This window comes from Gymnoscopelus braueri (genome assembly GCF_963280865.1).
Source record: "Gymnoscopelus braueri genome assembly, chromosome: 24".
In the NCBI taxonomy this organism is placed as follows: Eukaryota; Metazoa; Chordata; class Actinopteri; order Myctophiformes; family Myctophidae; genus Gymnoscopelus; species Gymnoscopelus braueri.
Window position 1 is genome coordinate 25625630 of NC_137626.1, and position 20864 is coordinate 25646493.

Genomic DNA, 20864 nt, shown 5'->3' on the forward strand with positions numbered 1-20864 from the left:
ACCGTAATTAATTGTCATAAGTTGTCATATATTTATATTAGATTTTTTTGCTAGATGGCTGTCCAGGATCAATAGCCATTGTATCCCAATGTCTACAGTGGTTCTCAAAGTGGGGTCCAGGGACCCTCAGGGTTCCTTAAGGTGGTCCAAATGGACCCTTACTGATTTGAACTCTGAGATTGTACACTCTCAGAGTTATGGGGGTCCTTGAAACTTAAACTATCAATATGTATGTATATTTCATACACAACCATATCCATCTGGATTTAGTTGCAAAAATATGAAATTATTAATACTCTTTCAATTGCGATCTTATACTCAGATAATACCCTCCAGAATAGTATTCATCCATTAAATCCTGATACTTGAATAATAACATTTTCACAGGAGTACCTCTGAGGTTATAAAAGCAGGTTACCGACACATTTAACACATACACAGAGACAGAACACACACACATCCAAACATAAAACAGACACAAACACACACTATACTTTAGGTAGACATTACTGCATAAATATAGAATGTAAATAATCTACATATATCTACTTATATATAAGAAAAGGTGTGCAATATTATAAATACATTAATAATTTAATTGGGAAGGAAATATTGGTCTAAATAAAGGGGGCATGATGATCCAAATTGTTCAAAAAGCTGAATTCAGTTGGTTTAACTGCTTGAATGCCATTGGTTCTCACCATTTTGATTACAGTGTCTGTTACTATTGACCTTATATTCCATAGTTGTTCGACTTAAGTACATACACGTCTGGGGTCATATAGGTGACAAATATAAGACATGAGGCATGCTCCCCTTGATGTTTAGAATAATCTGCTTTTAAAAAAACAATTTCTGATATGTAATAAAAAACAAAACAAGATCAGGTTAATAAATAAATCTGTAATTTCTATAACCATTTTGGATTTAAACATTTGGGTTAGCCCTTTTGTTAAGAGGCTGTCTTGTTGGAAGTAATTAGCAAAAAAACGATTTTCCCATTGGGAAATCTAAATAATTGTAGCCATTGTGGTACAATGTTTTAAGCCACGTGGCTTGGACAATTTCCAATAAAAATATATGAACAAAAATAAAGCAGGTTGACATACGTGTGGACTCACTGTGTCCTTTACGTGAGATCATGTGATCTGGAAGTTGTAGATGTGTGTTTGTGAAATAAAAACATTCTATGACGTAAAAAAAAAAATGCGATAAAGAACAGGTGCACCTGTAGAGCGTTTTACTTTGTGTGACAGTCAGTCAGTCAGTTCTCATGTCACCTAGAAAATACTGGAAATAATAATAAACACAAGTTTCAATTAAAGGAGTACTTCACCTGAAAAACTACTTATATTCTATCAACAACACACCCCATGAAGCCTTGAATTCATAGAGATTATTTTGGGGTGAACTACTCCTTTAACTATTCAAGTCAAATAAATGGAAGCCATTTTAGGTTCCTGACTGCCCAGCAGCTGCTAAGGAGGTACAGGGCTGACCTACCCTGCTTGGAGACTGCAAACATTGGTTAGATAAAGATTCTTCTGAGCTTGGATCTGAATATCTGGTGAATATCCCAACTTGAAATTGTATTTACTGCAATAGTGTGACAGAAGTAATAGTGAGGATGGTGTTATTTTTTTAACAAAGAAGACGATAACCAGACTGCAACTAAGCAGACAGACTGTTGCATATATTAACATAGTACAGTACAACAATAAGTGTGGTGGCCAGACAGTCAAGACTGCTGTAAAACTATACAGTCTAACGGCCCTATTCTGGGCGCCGCCTTACCCATTATCCCTAAACTTCTTTGCCATTTTTTACTATTTGAAAAACATTTTCAAGTAGTTCAAATAGCCAATCTACATCGACACATTGTGAGCTTGTAGATTTGCTATATTTCAACTATTTGAAAATGTTTTTCAAAATAGTAAAAAATGGCAAAGAAGTTTAGGGAGAATGGGTAAGACGGCGCCCAGAATAGGGCCGTAAGTCTATGGCCTCTGCAGTAACGGGTAGATTGGGAAGCTGTACTGTATTAGGTAATGGTCAGGGAATGACAAATATGAGCATCTTACTCCCCCCTCCATTAAAGTGTCTCTTTTGCCCACCTAGCGTTAACTATCCAGTATCTTTCTTATTTTACCTGATGGGCTCCTTCTCAAATCATCAGTTGGTTAAATTATGGTTCTCACTACTTAGACATATTATTTTCTCACTGAATGCGCACAATTCCTGTGGGTGACCAATTTCTAGATCAAAACATTTGTAGTCTAGAGATTCAATGAGGTAGAGGTACAACAGACAATATGACCAGTATGTTAATTAAAAAAGGAATGGGTTTCTATTTAGTGTGTGTGTGTGTGTGTGTGTGTGTGTGTGGACTCCGGGGAACTTCTCAACACAGCAAAGGACTGGAGGAGAAAAGTTATTACAGATTAAATCAACATCAAGTCACACACTTCAGCATCTGCTACAGTACATGCATACTGAAGATTAGGGACTACGGTCATTGGGCCATTGACTGAGAATTAATTCATACAATTCAGCGGTTTTATTTATAGATGAGAGATGTTAAATCTCTTGCTTTAAACTATAATGGCTTGTGTGTTATTACAAAACTGATATGAGAACATTTACACTAAGTAGTATAGATTGAATATATATACTTGAATAAGCCCAAGTGCTCTACTAATTCTCTAGTTTATTACAAATCATGAGCTGAGCTAAAACCACAGAAACATATACATATATACATATAATGCGCTACGATAATTTTAGACATGGTTGTTATGATCATTCTTGAAAGGTGGAATTTACTGGCATGGAGCTGTTAATTTTCTCTGCTTGTCAAGGTTTGATAATATTATAATAATACCACTAGCTTAGTGGTAGTAATGTATTATACAGCAATAACTTGACACTTCTAGGGCTGCAAAGGGTCTGCAATTTTTAAGTTAAGCTATGGAATTTCGGGAATTTCAATAAATAAAATCTTAATATAATTGTAAACTTATTTTGGGGAAAACATGCACATATGGCAATACTAGGTCTTGTGGCATGCTTTGGTTAAAACATCCTTATTTAATGGAAATTCAGCTGAATCGCAACCATGCATAGAGCATTCAATGTGCAGTGTATTCTTTCTTTACATGTAGAGTTAATTTGCCAGCATCCCATTTAATCAGAATTCAGTATTATTACAACCCTCTGCATGCACAGTGCATTCTCTTTTCACATGTGCAGAGCACTCCTCCATCATAATGTGGCGATTAGCGGAGCATCGCCACTCCTGCCCACTGACTATGCTTTTATCAGTTCATTCACGTTAACGCCCAGTGATTAGATTCAGCCATGCCAAACGCTGCCTGGCCTCACTTGCGGGGCATTCAATTTTATGAATGACTCACTCTACCTGAGTCGGTGTCTGAGCTGAGTGAGGGACTGGAGGTGGCTGCCCTTTGTTAAATCGCGGTACGCGCGCTTTCCCCCGAAGTTTTGGTTCTGTGCGGATTCGCGGATTCCGTGTTCCGATAATGGAGCTCACAAGGAGGGATACAGTTCCGTGAAAGGGATCGAACCGATCGCCAGGAGAAACCCTCGGTCTGTGGGGATAATCTCGGAAGGAAGCAAACGCTTGTAATTATCAGCATAGAGGTGATCGTGAATACTGAACACTGAACTAAATAGAGCAGGAGGGTTTCATACAACGAACTGATACCTTGCAGTTTTATCGGGAGCGGTGAATGTTGGGACTGTCGTGGGCTTGGATCTAACTACAAAGAACTTCTATGCGCAGCCTAATGTAGTGAATAGGACTGAACATTACTTTGTCAGGTGAAACGCCTGTCTGGCACCTCAGACTATTTCTTATACGGTCAAACAGTTACAATATTTACTGATAATTCTCACCATATATTGTATACCTTGCTATTGAGCTCACTACTGCACAATCTAAGCCAAAGGACTATGCTTTCAGGAAGGTTTTGATTACTGGGCTGAATACATTTTAGATTTCAGTTAACTAACAAATAGTACTAATTCAAAGCTTATATTGCTCCAAAGTTAAAAGGTAGGGTAAGTGATATTTTTTGGTTAAAAAAAAAAGTATTTTGTTAAAAGGTTAAATCACTATATTTTGATAGTAATCATTGCTATAGAGTGTTTGCTCAGTAACAGGAGTCTCCCCGTCTCTCCAGCTCTTTAACACATTGACTGCCAGAGTTTATTCATAATGTACTCACCCCTGTGCCAGCAATTTGCGTGTTTTTTAATTTTTTTGTTTTGTAATTTTTCATTCTAATACATTCTCTGATTGTGTTGTCAAGCACCTACGATTGTTCCACCAGTAGAGAGCAGCACATCCAAACATTGATCACCTCGCTCGCCCCCTCCCAAACAGGCCCACGTCATATCCGTCATTCAAAGGATGTGACGTTTTCGACAATTCCCGGCCCGCTGATCGGCCTGAAAACGATGTGATACACTACGACGATGACTGTTAGTCACCCGGTCCAAAGAAAATAGAAGTTGAGCTGTCCGTTTGTCTTTTATACCGTGTGAAAAAACGTGTTTTTCCTTATTCTGGCCGAAAATCACCGGAGAAAAACAACGTGACCCGGAAATAAAAAAAATGTTTTACATCCGGCTCCGGGTGAGTGTGACGTAAGTGGAAAACGAAAGTGTTGATGAGAAATAAACACAGCCGTGCGATCACAGATTAAACAATGAAAATTCAAAACAACGGGTCAACGCGTTCTTTGGAATCCTGGCACTCAAGCGATGGATTTGAAAGAACGTATCGATCTTGGCACTGTATGTGTTAATAAACAGAAAATACATTTTCCGGTAGGTGTCAAAATCTCAGCTAATCAGGAGAAAGTACCCATTTTTGAGCTTCATTTGTATAGTGTTCCAGTTCCAATTTTGCCTGCTCATTTCTTAGTGTCATCACTTCCAATTTCACTTGTTTAATCTATATCCTGATTGAGTTCTCTATCCTGATTGGATAAAATTGGAAATGAAACTGAAACGAAAATGCATTTTCTGTTTTATAAAGAGCTGGAGAGACAAGGAGACTCCTTTTACTGAACAAACACTCTATAGCAATGAGTACTATCAGAATATAGAGCTATTTAACACTTATTTTAACCAAAGAAAATCACTTACCCTACCTTTAAGCTGAACTGGAATAGGAAGGGTCACCATTATAGGTGAATTACATTATGCCCCAAGCCCCTATAGACTTGTTAATATCTCCTATTAACTATTGTCATTGTTAATAGGAGATAAAAAATTATGTTTACATACTAATACATGGAAAAGACTGACACTGTTGAGCAGCATCTCAAATGATTCCTTCGAGTCCAAACTGTCTCATTACCTATACTTCTTTAATAACTGTTAAATCCCATATTCCCTTAAATTCCTATGTAGTTTCCACCTTTGAATATTCCCAAATTATTCAACCCTAAACATTTCCATGAAAAAGGTTAAATAAAATGAACATTAATCAAAATAGTGGATCAAAAGAAGCCTAATCAATTATCTTGATACTCTTTTTTTTTTATCATAGTGAGCACATTATGGTTTAATTTGGCATTTTGATTTATAAAAAGGCCAAACATGTCAGTCACTAATTAATCACAGGGCTCCAGACTGAGTGCACCCATTTTGGGCATATTCTCCCAAAAATATGTCAAGTTCAACTACAAATGTTCATTGGTCGTACCAGTGCAACTTACATTTAGCAGGTCTGTGTGTGGAAGTGTCCACCTAATGGCTGTGTCCACCTATATTATATGCTGTTGCACCTACATAAAAAAATGTTAAGCGCACCATTGCAACCAACTAAAACGTTAGTCTGGAGCCCTGCTAATCAACAAAAACATGCATTTTTAACTAAAACACTGAGAGGAGAACAGTCCTTTCTTATCGAGGTTGAATTTCATTATTATGCAAGAAGCAAATTGTATAGATCCAAGTGGCAACTTCAAATAAGTACTTGTGTCTGTTCTTAAAAGTACAGCTCTATGACACAATAACAAAAGACACCAAGAAGTAAGAGTCATGTCAAAAATAATCTGTAAATGTGACAACGATGGCCATTCAACATCTCGGTTACCTTATTACCCATTAGGTTTTTTATTTGTCAGTATTTTGTCAAACCACAAGAAGAACATGGGGTAAGGTCAGTCAAGGGTAAAGCACTGCATGACTATAATCAACATCCCTAACCAATACGCTGTCTCTATAAGAAATAAGTGACCAAGGCTGCACACGGGCAAATAAACCTCATGACCTCGCAAACATCTGAAAAGAATAAACCCACAATCCCATCCCACTTCAAAGAGGATATTCATTCTGGTCAAAGGAACCAGGGGCAGTCTTCAATAAAGTTAAGAGAACTTTACACTAAAGGCGAATTTATGATTCTGCGTCAAGGTGCCATCAAAGGTGTCTGTGGTGTTGGCATAGCTACACCCGTGTGTTGCCGTTGGTACACACGGGTCAGTGGTGCTGGCGTAGGTATGCAGAATGCTATGCCTTATGCACACCTCTTCAAATGTGTAAATAGGTACAGGGGCAAATTGGGCAATGGATGGACTGCGGACGCTGCAAAACATTTAGTTGTTCTGGGGGGTCCACTTCACTAATCTCTCTCTAGGCGTGATCAATTATAGCAATGAGAGTCGACTTATGCATGATGAATCGGTGCAAGTTACCACCAATATATTGGATTGTCAAATCTATTTGCATTTGGCACAAACAAGGCACTTTTTTTTTTGCTTAGCCGTTATCATGGCACAAACCGCACTACACAGTTACAAATATTAATGTAATTGGTCGGTTTAAGAGATTGGGCAATTTGGAGACCACCTATTGAGTCATTTGGAATGAAAACCGGCAGATTTAAAGCAGTGCCTAATTGACCTGAGCATCCCTATTACAGAACATCTCAAGTGTCTCTATTATACCGTCTCTGCCTCTTGTGTAGTCTAGAACAAATGTACGACACTGCTATCTAGTTGTACAGCAGTCGTATGACAATCCACCGGTCAAGTCTACACAGAACTATAAATCTTTATGACATCGTTACAGCGACACCTTGACGCAGAAGGATAATAGTCGCAACTAGCAGTGTTTTTGTCTCAAACATGTATGTGGATATGGGTGTACTGTAAATATACTTGACAATGCACATGGACATATTTGCCTGAGTGTAGTGTGTAGATTTGCATACGGGGGGCTATTTTAGTTAATTTATTAAATGTATTCCCCTTGTTGATAACAGGTTAACAAAAGGTTAAGAAATAGGAATGTGATGCCCTTCCCTATATCCAAACAATTAATCTTGCATGTTTTGTGTGCAGCATTATTATTTCTTGTCAAAAGCATGGATTAAGTGTTGGTGTTACTGGAGTGGCCTATGGAGTGTTACAGAATATTCCTAAGGTACTCACGTTCTCCATGAAGTTGGACTTGAAGCCTTCTGGCTGTCGTCTGATGTCTTCCTGCTCCCTGTGTCTCAACATCTCCTCTTCTCGACGCCTCATCTCCTCCTCGTGCCTGGACAGGGGAGAAAGGTGACTAATCAGTCAAAGACAAAATTAGTCAAAGTCTGCTTGTTTATACAGCTACAACTACGATAAAAAGACCCAAATTAATTATTAGACTTTCTAATACAACTCTATCGATGTGTAACTCGAGATGAGTATTTTTGAGTAAAGTGTTGTTGAACTAATGCCTCAGCCTGCAAGGATATTGTTAAGGAATTCTGAATATCTAAAGAGCCATTTCATTTAGAGAACTCTAAATTGTGTATGCTTATGTCCCGTTAATGTGTAGTTATGTTGTAAAATGTATTCTTAAATGATCTGTACCGTTGACCTGTAACCTAGGGTTACTACCATGTGTTGCTGTCAATACAAGGAGGAAGCTAAATTGGGTTAAACAAAGTTAATCTGCATTTTATGACCATGTATGTCCAGTATATAACTAGCTTCAGAAAGAGGCCCTGGCAGATGGACACGGACTCTTACCCATTGCATTTCTTTGCTACATTGAAACTGTAAGTCTATCTCATGTTTTAGTACTAAAATAATAATCACTCAGTCTTCCAAACCTGAGCTTTTGTCATTGCCTTATTTCTGTCAATTTTTTTTTACCGAGTGACATTCACATTATCCTCACATGATCAGACTTTAAAGAACACAAAATGTGCTAAGATTCTTGCGAAGACATTTCCCTTCTGTGTGTTCATTGTCAACACTTTGCTTGGTTTTAGCTTGGATAAAAACATGTCATCCATTTAAAAATATGCAGTTAATTCCGTCACTTTCGTTGTCACTGCATTCAGAGTACTATTTTCACTATAGGACTCGTGGGCGCAACTGTCGTAGCTCTATTGTTTGTTCCCAGAAGCTATTGTAGCTCCGTACGTGGATCTTATTGAGAATACTAGCAACAGTGTTTTAGAGAGTGGTTCAGTAATTACAAAGTCAAAACCTCCCGAAAACAACTGTTACATGAAGTTCTGACTGCCTTATGTATGCCAGGTCACATGAGACACTACTATGAAGTTCAATTTCAGCTCCTAGTCAAGCGGCAGGAATGAGAGTGAGCGTTCCATAACCGGAAACTTCCCAGAACTGGTGATATTCTGTAATATTCCTTTTTTTTTTGGGGTTACCAAGTATAGAAGGTTTAAGTGGTTAACCCATTGAGGCCCGAGGTTCCGATTCTACAAAATGTCTTCTAAATCCTAACAGTTTTTTGAAAAAACGTATGTTGCCATGTCAGTGGTTCTCTAGGCTGCCCCAACGCTCCTGATTTCGTGTATAGAGGGGCGGGTGTATAGAGCCGGCGAGAGATTGCGCCTGATCCCATTGGTTCACCGATCTGTCCGTCAACCCCCGCCCCGTTAACACAACATTACGAGCGACGCCCACTGCACTCTGGTTGGTTGGGAAATGAAACACTTCCTCATACCGAGTACACCGACGCGCTGGTCCAGGCTTTTATTTTTTAGCAAAACTAAACAATAAAAGCCTGGAGATCGAGGCTAGTGGTTCTCAAACTTTTTCATGTCAAGGACCCCAATATTTATGTATTTGGCCGCGGACCCCCATCTCAAAATATTTTGTTCCAGGGACCACCAGAAGCAAAGACTTGAGTTAAAAATGTTCGCTTTAACAATTATGTATTCGAAGATTTGCACAAATGTTCTCGATTTTTCAAAAATAGCTGATATACAAGCTCATAGCTTGTATATCTGCTATTGTTGAATAGCCAAAGTGTAAAAAAAATGCTTTTTTAGCTCAAATCAAAAAATGACACAGATGCGTTCCCGGTCTTAACTCTTACCCTGCCAGAGTTTTTTCAGAACAGTCTGTAGCCTCTGCCAGGGTTTTGACCGATTTTGGTACCTTTTCGCATAGCCACAAAATATTTTTCTCAAGTATGATTGATCCCCAGAAAATTTCTAATCACAGATGAGATTCAGGTGTGGTTTCACAAATGTCAACGAGGTCAATTTGACCTTGTTGTCATGTGTTGTTTTATGTTTGAAAATAGCTCAAAACCAGTAGTTTCAAACCAAAAAACATTGTGAATTGTTTGTCCGTTTCAATTTTAACATTGAAGTGTATGGAGCAGCAAATCTTTGGAAATTGTTATCTCCTTATTCGTTTGGAATATCGAAAAGGTGTCAATACTAAATAATTAGAGAATCTTTTTAGAAAAAATTTTTTTTTGAAAAAAGTTTCTTTTTTTTTTTTTTTTCAGGACGTTTTTAAACGTCTTTGGCAGGCAACAGCTAATTTCTCAAAGACGTTTATAAACGTCTTTGGCAGTTATAGAGTTAATGGGTTAAAGCAGGATGAGAACCGCACCTCATCTCTATCTGCTTGCGTTTTTGCAGTTCCTGGTTACGAAGCTCCTCCAGCCTTCTCAGTTCCTCCTGGCGCCTCATCAGATCTTAGAAAGAGGAGAAATTAGTAGAGACAGGAAATTAGTGAAGAGCAGAGGGAGAATGGAAACATGCATTATCTGTCCATACACGGGGCATTGCCGTTTGGTTCTACAAGCCTTCACATTAGGTAATGATTAGTAATGATATTAATAATTAGGTAATGATATTCTCCAAAAACAGTGGAGAATATCATTTAAAGCTACAAAGATGCCCTTTTGCTCGCTATAACGATCTAATCTCTAGTTATGTTACCGCCAATTATGTTATGCTACTAAATGGATCTCAACCTTCCATTGTTGGCGTGTTCAATTGATTGATGGTACAATGATAGATTAAAAGCCTTGATTTGCATTTATTACATATAATGTTAACTCAATAGCACCACTCAGTGGCTTGTAAGTAGTACTGCAAATGGCCATTCATTGTTTTAACCCATTCAATCCAGAGGACGCATCTCTGTCATTTTTAGATTTATTTGGCTATTCAAAAATAGCAGATATACAAGCTCGCGCTATGAGCTTGTAGATATATATATTATAAATATATATTTTTAAAGCGAACATTTGTAAAATATTTTGTTCCCTCCAGAAGCAAAAAATGTTCGCTTTAAAAATATATATTCAAAGATTTTTCTAAAATAGCAGATCTACAAGCTCATGAGCTTGTAGATCTGCTATTTTTGAATAGCCAAAGACATCTAAAATGACAGATGCGTCCCCCGGATTGAATGGGTTAAGTGTCTTGGAGTTGGTGATTTTGCAAGTAAGATTTTGGACGATTAAATCAGCAAAGACAATTATTATTGTTCTTACAGAGAACACGCGATTATAGAAAGAAAAATCAACATGGAACAAGCCTAGCAGGTATGCACACACGTGGAGTCTCTACCTTGTCTCATGAGCTGGAGCTGGTGCTCATGCTTGGCTGACTCCATCTCGGTTTCCAGCTTCTCTTTGGCCTCTCTGATGTTTAAGTCCACCTGCTCCCTCTGCTGCTTCTCCATCTCGTCCAGAGCCTTCCAACGAGACGCGTACTCAAACTCAAAGGTGCCTGGCTGGGCGAAGCGTGGTGGCTGCTCTCTCTCTCTGGAAAAGAAAACACACGGAACATTAAATACTGAGAACAAGAGTACCGTCCCAGCAGACCATAAACCTTTAATTTGGATTCAACTACTAGTATCAGTCAAAGGTTTGGACACCTTCTCATTTACCCGGCTAACCGGGTCCCCGGTTCTGATACTATAGCAGCACCACAGCAATGAACAGTTCTGTTCACCCCGATTGTAATGTAAAGACTAATAATGTAAAATGCTCAGCACCTAATTTCCATGAATGACCTTGCACTTTTGCAATGGAAATGAAGCATTGGACAACACATAAATAAGATAGAAAGCCATGGGTCCCTGAAAAACACAGTCAGGAACCAGTGTTATAACTAAGCCATCTATGCATTTGCACTCCACATACTTGTGATACCCTGGAGTTTTCTGCAGGAGTTTCTCTGGCAGTCCATCCTCGTCATCCAGCTGCTCTGTGGGCTCCACAATGACTGGACGAGGGGTGCTGGGGAGGGCAATGCAAAAGGTTTAAACAGACTCTACATACAGTTATTATAAGGTACACACATACTTCAGTGCTGTCTCACTGAAGGGTTTACACTCATGCAAGGCTAATGTACCGACAGTGATAGGCAAAGGGACGATTCATGGCCGAGTGCTCCGTCTTATGACCTACCTGTATAGGGAGGTTACCACCATAGTTTGTTCAGACCCTATAATAATGCAGAGCACCTCGCCATTATTACTGTAGGTTCATCGATTACATTTTATTATAATTCCAAATCAAAACAAGCTGTCCAAAGACACTTTACATGTAGAGCAGGGACCCAACATTTGTCCCCCCCAGAGAGAGCAACAGAGGCAAGGAAAACTCCGCTTTGGCAAATGATGATGCAATCTTTACACAGATAATGCCATTTAAATGGACATTCAAATAACCATCATGAGGTCTTTTAAACTCCTTGTTGTGGACACATTTCCACTGCAACATCTAATAAATCTGTATTATTTGATTGATCTGTCTATAGATTTGTACAGGCCAAAGTATACACAAAAGTGCTCAAAATGGCAGAATGGAATTCATAAAGCCTGTTACAATGAACTACACAACGGATGTACTGTAGAAGTATAACATAGGAATCAGGCTATCTAATGTAATCTAATTATCTCTGTGAAAAACATTCCCTTATTGAGTCTAGTCAACTGAAAATAAGAGTACCCGCAACACACAAGTCTGGGATTCATACTCATGCTTTGCATGTTGTAGTATAAAAGGATACACTTTATTTATGCAATAATTGAACTAAATTCCATCTAAAAAGTTGCAGACTCTCCTTATCTCACACACACAGACACACACTGCTTGCAAGCCTCTTACGTGGTGAGCAGCAGCGCCCCCTCATTGCAGCGGTCCAGGGCTTTGCGAGCAGTTGGTTTGTTGGCAAACTCCACAAAGCCCTTTCCTGTTGGACGCCCACGGTCATCCACCACCACAACGGCTCGTTCTACTGGCCCAAACTCAGCAAATGCCTGCGGATTCATAATGGTTTAGAAATCAGACCATTTAAAAAAATATCAGAATAATTTCATTGAGGTGTTTGTATGGTAGGAGGCGAGTTCGAATGACAAATGCAATTACAAAGCACTGGAGAAAAACAATTAAAACAATTATAAACGCGATGAGCAAACGTGCACAAATGTGCACTACAGTTTGTTTGACTACCTCTTCCAGCAGCTCGTTTGTAACCACGGGAGACAGATTGCGCACAGTGAGTGCAGAGCCATGTGTAGCAAAACGGATCCTTATAGGTCGGTTTTTCAAGACGGTCCCGTCCAGCTCTGCCTTGGCGATCTCTGCCAGTGTACGGGTTTCCTGTGACACAGAGTAACATGGAGGATTTAAAAAAAAAAGTCCTATACCGCAAAAGAATCTTACTTCAGGAACAATTGTTAGATAATTCAGGTCTACTGTATGGTTGAAATGAATTCCAAAATATTATCCCTTAGAAATGTTGCAAGAGCCTCATTTTGACCATGCAAAATTTATGCTAAACAATACACTGCAGGCAAATAGGATTATGGTAAATAGTATACACTGTGTATTCGGCAATAACATGTGTCGGGCTCTTTAGTAGTATTAGGGCGCGCTCCCACCAAGAGTTGGCTGGCCGCTGTTTGCAGAATCTGCCAATGCATTGTCAATGCAAATGCGTTGATTCACGCAAGAGCAGATTTTTCCGCTAGTCGCGCAGACCTTGCGTTTATCTGCTCTCCGCGACTAAGCATAAAACTGCTGGAGGCAGGCGCTGATTTTCTCCCTCTGTCCAATCGGGTGAGTCGAAGGCGGACCGTCTCAAGACTCAGGAAGCAACATGGTGCTCAAGGCAGCAGGCACAGGCGGTGCGGGTTACGGGGAGGCTCCTGAGAGTGAGTGACAGGCGCGACACTCCCGTTTTTTAGAATCCGCTGGCTGCAAAAAACTGTGGCCGCGCACAACCTGCGTTTAACAGCGGCCAGCCAACTCTTGGTGGGAGCGCGCCCTTAAGCAACACTTTACTCATTAAGATATCCACCAGAAATTACTTCACCTATTACTCCATGAAAAAAAGTAATGCGTTGACCATTTTTGCATCAATTGTAAATAATGAATGCAATAAGGGACAGGAACGGTAACTATTTTCTTCTTGCTATGGCAGAGAAAATGTTACATTTCCTGTTTACTAAAGTATGCATGATGGCCTATGGCGCCTACAATTTTGTTTTAGCATGACAGTAGCGACAACCGCCTACAGCTGAATTTTCTGTGGACACATACAGGTATGTAACAAGCACACTATACACGCTATTGTGAAAAATGTTTCAGTATTGAGCCGCTGCATGTTGGACCACTATGACTGATGAAAACAATCTGGACTGTTGGATATTTTAAAACACTTTGCGGACTAGTGCAGAGCATTGGGACCTGAGGCATTAATCAGGGGGTACCAATGCGCCACCGACAGCAGGGGTACCCTGCGCCACCCAGTACAGTACGGTGAAGTACCGGCCCATCACCACGGAGCCTAGGGGTTTGAATCCACCGCGGTGCATCCGGTTTGGCCAAGAAGCGTCTATAAGAACACAACTGGCTTGTGTTCAAGGAGGGAAGCCGGGCAGGGAGGGTGATATATTTGTTAATGCAAGACAGTACTCCTGCAGCTGGGGCAGCGCCTGTCAGCAGGGAGGGGGAGGAGTAGGACAAGGGCTCTATGTCCTCCCGGTGGGCGCTCCACACTGGCAGGTGAGCCAGTAGGGTACAACGGCAGTGGCAGTGGGAGGAATTAAATTGGCACAACTGAATTGGACGAAAAGGGGGTAAAAATAATTGGCTAATCTAAAAATCATTGCTCTGTCTACAGTTATTTCTAAACATTTCTATAAGAAAAGGGGTATATATTATTTGTAGTGATCCCCAAGGGGAAATGATGTTTCTGTGTTTGAACCAGCAGTGTTCTGCCCTAAATGAGTGCATGGTGGATGAATGTCTTGCTCAGGGACACTTCCACATGAAGCCTGCAAGTGACCACTCTACCTCCCGCCTCAAACAATCTAAATAACACATCCATTTGCACGATTAATTATAAAAACAATAATGCACCAGAAATCAGCAGTTTCATTCCTTAGAGTTGTGACACCGGCCAATTATCAAATGGTTACTGCAGAAGTAAACTGCAAAAAAGATGAGGGTTTGAATTTAGCACAAAGATATCACAACAAATTACACAATTATAAAGCAATTACAATATCAGATTTCTGAAATAGGCCCTACTTCAAAATGACACTTCTTTCAGTCTTACAAGACATTCTGACATGTGACACGTGATATAAATACCGGAAGAAGGTATTACTTACATACAAAGCCTACATACATAATGTATGTATCTAAATAATACATGCATTCTATTACTAACCTTAGATCAATAGATCATAGATGTATTTTATCGGGTCTGACTTTTACTTTCGGTAATAGATCATCATAGATATGCAAATGTCAAAATCAATAAAATACATCTATGATAGTCTTGATCCAAGGCATACATACAAATCTATTTGCATTTGCATGATTATAAAGACAATAATGCACCAGAATCCTACATACATACAACTTTATATACATACATACAGACAGCAGCAAATCATTCATGCGAGTCCTCCATCTAATCAGAAGTCAGAATTTGACAGGTTAGTGAATAATTTGGTGCAACACCGTTACCATGAGCAACGCTCTTCCTGCTACAAAAAAAACAACAACAAAAAACTCAATTTTATTGCAAGGAAATTGAAATTACCAGGCGAATGAAGCCGAATCCGCGGTCTCGGTTGATGAACACCTCGTTCACCTCGCCGTACTTGGAGAACATCTTCTTGAAGGCCTCTTCGGAGATGTCCGTGGGCAGGTTGCCCACGAACAGACGGCAGCGCTGCGTGAACGTCTTCTCCCACGGCCTCCGCATGCTCTTCAGGTCCAGGATCATCTCCCGCGCCAGATTCTGTGTGAGAAACAAATTATTTAATATTTATTATTATATTTTATTTATATTATAAATAATATATATATATATTATTTATACTATATTTATTAAAACATATTTTCCCAAAGCATTTTGAAATTGAAAAAAGGGAAACTTTGAGGGGGGGGGGCGTAGGTGGACAAATACACATGAATTTGGGGGTCCTTGACATGAAAATGTTTCAGAACCACTGGTTTAAGCAACATTTGGAAACAAGCCCAAATAAGCAACTACACTTTAGAAACAAGCCCAGAAAAACAACCCAGAACTAGCCAATATTTCCAAGCAACTTTACAGAAAAACAAGCCCAAAGTCGCTTACGCTTATTATAATATAGATATAGATTTCTTTATTTCTGTGTCATGCATCAAAGGTGCCCCGCCTACATAGACTTACAGGACAACACATAAATCATCATAGGTGTACAATATAAAACAAAATAAAAACTGTTTTTTCAAACTCCACTTCAAAGAGAGAACATTCTGTCTTTTGCCCCCAAGCCTTACACACAAAGTCTGCCAAAAAGGAAATACCTTTCCTAAAAACACAATTCAAGTCTTTGATAATCAATCATCTGACCAAAAAAGTTAACACAAATAGATGACATTTTACAAAATAACAACCAATGTCTTAATTCATCATAATGGGGCAGTAAACCCAAAAATGAACCTCACTTTCAATTTCCTCCAAATCACACAATTATTCTCCTCAGCAGTACCAATGAATCTACCTGTTTCAGATCTACAATACTTGTAGATCTGCTATTTTCAAAAACTCTTGAAATAGAATATTTTTGAATATTTTTTTGAAGCATTCTACAAAAATGCTCCCCAGCCTCCCTAGGGCACAAAACCACTGATTTCAAAAAAGTGGAAGCAAGCCTAAATAAGCAGGTACAACAAGCCCAAAAAACCGCAACCACCAATTTTAACAAGCAACTTTACAGAAAAAGAAGCACAAGGTCGCTTATACTAAAAGGACATGGCAACACTGCTCGTAATTTTTGATTTTCGATTTCTACTCGTTTATATGATGTTTTTGCATAGTATTGAATATGTGTCAGTCATTAAATGTTTCGATGAATTGAGAACAAAAGATCCCAATGGAAACAAGCCATAGTGCTTTCTTGGGTTTAAAAAATATTTTAACGGACCTTGTATTGAACTGTACTTCCTGTGCTTGTCTTTGCAAACTATTAAAGTAATCAATCAATCAATCAATCAATCAACAAGCGCGGACATGGCAACACTGACCGGGCCTTCCCCGCTGCCCTCCTCCTCGTCCTCCGGTCTTGCCTGTGGAGGCGGCGGCGTGGGGCCCTCTTTGTTCGGCCCTCTCTGCTGCTGCTCCCCGGGGGACTCGGTGCCGCCGCGTCTCGGCGGTGGTTGGGGGGAGTTGCTGTTGTTGTTGTTGCCCTGCTGTTGCTGCATGCTCACTTGCTTCAAATTTCGGTTCGCCATTCTTTTACTCAGACTTGGGAGTGTTGTTGTTGGATATAATTATTTGTTCTAATGTGAATGAAAACCCGTGTCGACGCTCCGGAGCTTCTGTCAGCTAAATGTTCGGTGCAGCAAGATGGTGATAGACTCACTGCGCGCGCAGATTCAGAGGCAGAAGTCCTCTTCTTCTTCAGTTTACTGGCTAGTGGCAACCAGCGTTTAAGGGGGCATTACCGCTACCTGCTGTGTTGGCGCGTGAGACAGAGAACTGAATAATTATTAGCTTTTGATAGAAATGAGTATGGCTGGTATGGTACCTACAGTATAAGGCTGGTAGCCTAGATTTTAAAACTATATATATATATATATATATATATATATATATATATATATATATATATATATATATATATATACTTTTAAAATCTAGGCTACCAGCCTTATACTGTAGGTACCATACCAGCCATACTCATTTCTATCAAAAGCTAATAATTATTCAGTTCTATATATATATATATATATATATATATATATATATATATATATATATATATATATATATATATATATATATATATATATATATATATATATATATATATATATATATATATATTATATATATATAATATATATAATATATATATATATATATATATATATATTCAAGGCCTTCAAGTACTCAGCCAGCCAATGGTACTGATGACATAGATACAGTTTAGGCATTTAGCAGACACTAGCTCTTAATCCAGCGATTTACAGTAAGCAAGGACACAATATAATACATCATCAATAATAGATCAAATGCATAGAAATAGTAATCTAATAAAAAAATGATACATAAGTAAACCAATAGTCTAATAACAACTAATACATACTAAACCAAGAACCTATAATCAGCCTGTACATTGAAACTATACACACTATCTAAGATTCCCCTATGGGAATTCCAATACAAAAAGTAACGCTGTGACACAGGGGGTTAGCGCCCTCTAGCGGCAGTGATGTCAGACTTCGGTGCTCTATAGACCATGCTATAGTGTGTGTGGAAAAAAACAAGCATTACCTTGCTATGCTTTACACTTTGGACGATGAGAAGACAATACTGTCACAGCCATTTAGCACTGACAGAATTCATGTCCCCCTTGTCGCCCCGACCAAGTAGTCAGTTATGCAGTGACAGAGAACACCCTCCCCTGCCAGTGTTGCCATGTCTGCTTATTATAAGCAACTTTGGGCTTGTTTTTCTGTAAAGTTGCTTGCAAATATTGGTAGTTGCAGGGTTGCGTTTTTTTTGTTATTTTACTCATTTTGGGCTTGCTTCCAAGTTTTTTCATTGTTTAAACCAGTGGTTCTAAAACATGTCATGGACCCCCAAATTAATATGCATTTGTTCCTAAACCACATCTGAAAATGTTGGTGCCCAGCCAAGCTGAAGGATCCAAGTAAGAATCAAACCCCAGTCTTGATGTGTTCCTATCGACATTTACCATGGAATGCAGAGATTGTGTGTGCAAGAGCTTCTTCACCATGCCCTCTGTTCTCCTCCATCTCCTGTGTGTATGATGTGCATAGGGGGACCTATGAAAGAGAACACAGAGAGTTTAGATTTTTCAAAAATGTCATGTTCTCCTCTTCAGTACCTCACCCATGCGTCAGACCCCATTGGAATACCATAAGAATACCCAAGGTCTTATAAAAGAACACATTGTGTTCTGCCTGAAGAAGGCAGTTACCTGCCGAAACGTTGGTTTCTTTTTACTCTGCGTCCAAAAATAAAGTATTGGCACTTTGGCTACCAGTGTGTGCGGCCACCTTCTTGTCTCTTGAAGACCACTATAACTGTAGAGCACTAATTTGACACCATGTTTGAAGAACTTGACACTTCCCTTCAATAAAAGTCCAACTAAGGCCATGTCATCAGAATACTTGCACAAACCGTAACATTGTTCTTAGATAATTATTTCATTTGTGTAAAAAGAAAACACAGGAGAGAACATAATTATGCTTGCGGGACCCCTGTACTAATGGTAAGATAATCAGGACATATTTCCACTGACAGACTTTCTGTGGTCAGTTTGAGAGGACTTATTTTATCCAAAGAAAGTTTCAAGAATGTTTTCATTGTATATTAATCAGAACAAAAATCAAAAAATAGGTTAGCACTCTAGCTCATCTTTATCCTTTGCGGAATATTTTTTGTAACAGTGTTCCTATGCTATAGGAGAGGTTATAGGAAAACTGGTGCTTAATTGACCACATTCTGTACTATAATCATCTGTGTCTAGACAATCAGTTCATTACCAAAGGATTAACTGATTTGTGGAGCAAATATGACCGAAAATTGTAAAAATAGACAGACAGTTGGCTGGAGCACGCATTCCATGGACTGAAATTAAAAAGCACATCTAAAAATTCCTTAATGTACCATGAATTTACCCGTCTGTAATACAATGTTAAAAAAACGCTCTCTACTATGAAGTCAAACTGAAATCCCATAACAAAAACACCATCCCTTTTCATCATGTCGCTCATCCCTCACAGACGGTGACACTATTACATCATCCTACTCACTGTCCAGCGGCTTTCATTTCATACCTTCTTTGGAATGAAACCAAAAATGGGTCACAATCCTCTTTGTTCTGGGCTCACACATAAGTGTACTAACCCTGTTTCTGAGGGAGAGAATTTGGATTCCACTATGACAATGGTGGAAAAAAAAGACTGACCTTAAAGCTGCAATAAGCGATTTCTGACCACTAGAGGGCAGCAAGTATGGTATTACTGCCTATTTAACATTGAGGTCACCAGCCTGGGGTACAGGGGACTTTCACATTGGATGAGGCCAAACTTTTTTTTTTTGTCTTGTGAATTGAGTTCCTATCTGTATTTACTCGGGTCTCTTGTCCCAATCATGTCATTGGAGAGGTTGGGACATGGACTCACTGCTTAGTTCGATATGAAACAACATCTTCTAGGTCTCTGTCTTTCAATGACGCAGTCTTACCTTGACAAAAGATAAGATATTATGACAAAAGATAAGGTATTTTGACTGTGTGTGTGTGTGGGGTGTGCGGTTGCGCTTGTGAGTATTTAAGTTCTTGATTCAAGGTACTATATTGTCACATACATTACAGCAAAATGTGTGTGCTCTTTTCCTCAACAGTATGAATAGCAGATATGATATAAAAAATACAAAAAAATAAAAGTACTACAGATAATTATAATACTAGAAAAAGTGCTCCGAGCACAGGTCTCCGCCAGGTCAGGTAGGTTATTGTGGGCCAGCAATGTTTGAAATTCACCAATCAGGATTGAATATGAAAAATCTGACAGATCCGTCTTGATCACATGACCACAGAGATAATGTGTACCAATTTCCGTGATGTTTGGACAAAATCTGTAGGAGTAAGATCAAAAAATGTGTTTTGCTAAAATCGGCTTGCTGGTGGCTCTATAATAGGCCGATCTGTGTGTGCACAGTTTCACGTCGATCGGGCCAACGGTGCCGGAGATTAGCTGTTCACAAACAGACGGACAGACGGGGTGCAAAACATCGTCTCGGCCACGCCTTCGGCCTGGCGGAGACAATAAAATGCTGATGAATGATAGCCACGGACAGAATTATGGGCTTGTGTGTGTCTGGATTTGGGGGTGTCAGTGAGTGTGTGTGTGTGTGTGTGTGTGTGTGTGTGTGTGTGTCTCCTTACCGTGTTTAGGAACCTTGGCAGTGGCTGGCTCAGGTGTCTCAGGGGACATTGTGTCCGCTCCATCATCAACCAGCTGGATCTGGCTCACAGAAAGAGAGACAGTGAGAGAGACAAAAGAGAGGGAGAGAAAGA

At 39.3% G+C, this 20864-nt stretch overlaps 1 protein-coding gene across 6 annotated transcripts in view; it reads right to left on the reverse strand.

Moving 5' to 3' along the window:
* Positions 1-17189, reverse strand: part of LOC308080795 (paraspeckle component 1-like) — a 37104-nt gene extending 19915 nt beyond the window's left edge. For 3 of the 6 annotated variants that reach the window (XR_013932742.1, XR_013932744.1, XM_080422791.1), the window contains exons 1-8: positions 16837-17189; positions 15362-15562; positions 12757-12906; positions 12412-12563; positions 11443-11538; positions 10865-11061; positions 9897-9981; positions 7467-7572 (exon numbers count right to left, since the gene is read on the reverse strand). Coding sequence is in view for 2 of the 6 variants with exons in the window: in XM_080422791.1 (XP_080278917.1) it covers positions 7467-7572; positions 9897-9981; positions 10865-11061; positions 11443-11538; positions 12412-12563; positions 12757-12906; positions 15362-15562; positions 16837-17043 (1194 nt within the window). In the remaining 4 variants the exon portion in view is untranslated. Of the gene's footprint in view, positions 1-7466; positions 7594-9896; positions 9982-10864; positions 11062-11442; positions 11539-12411; positions 12564-12756; positions 12907-15361; positions 15563-16836 lie in introns of all 6 variants that reach the window. The other 3 variants (XR_013932743.1, XR_013932745.1, XM_080422790.1) reach the window with 1 other exon arrangement.
* Positions 17190-20864: the final 3675 nt, after the last annotated feature.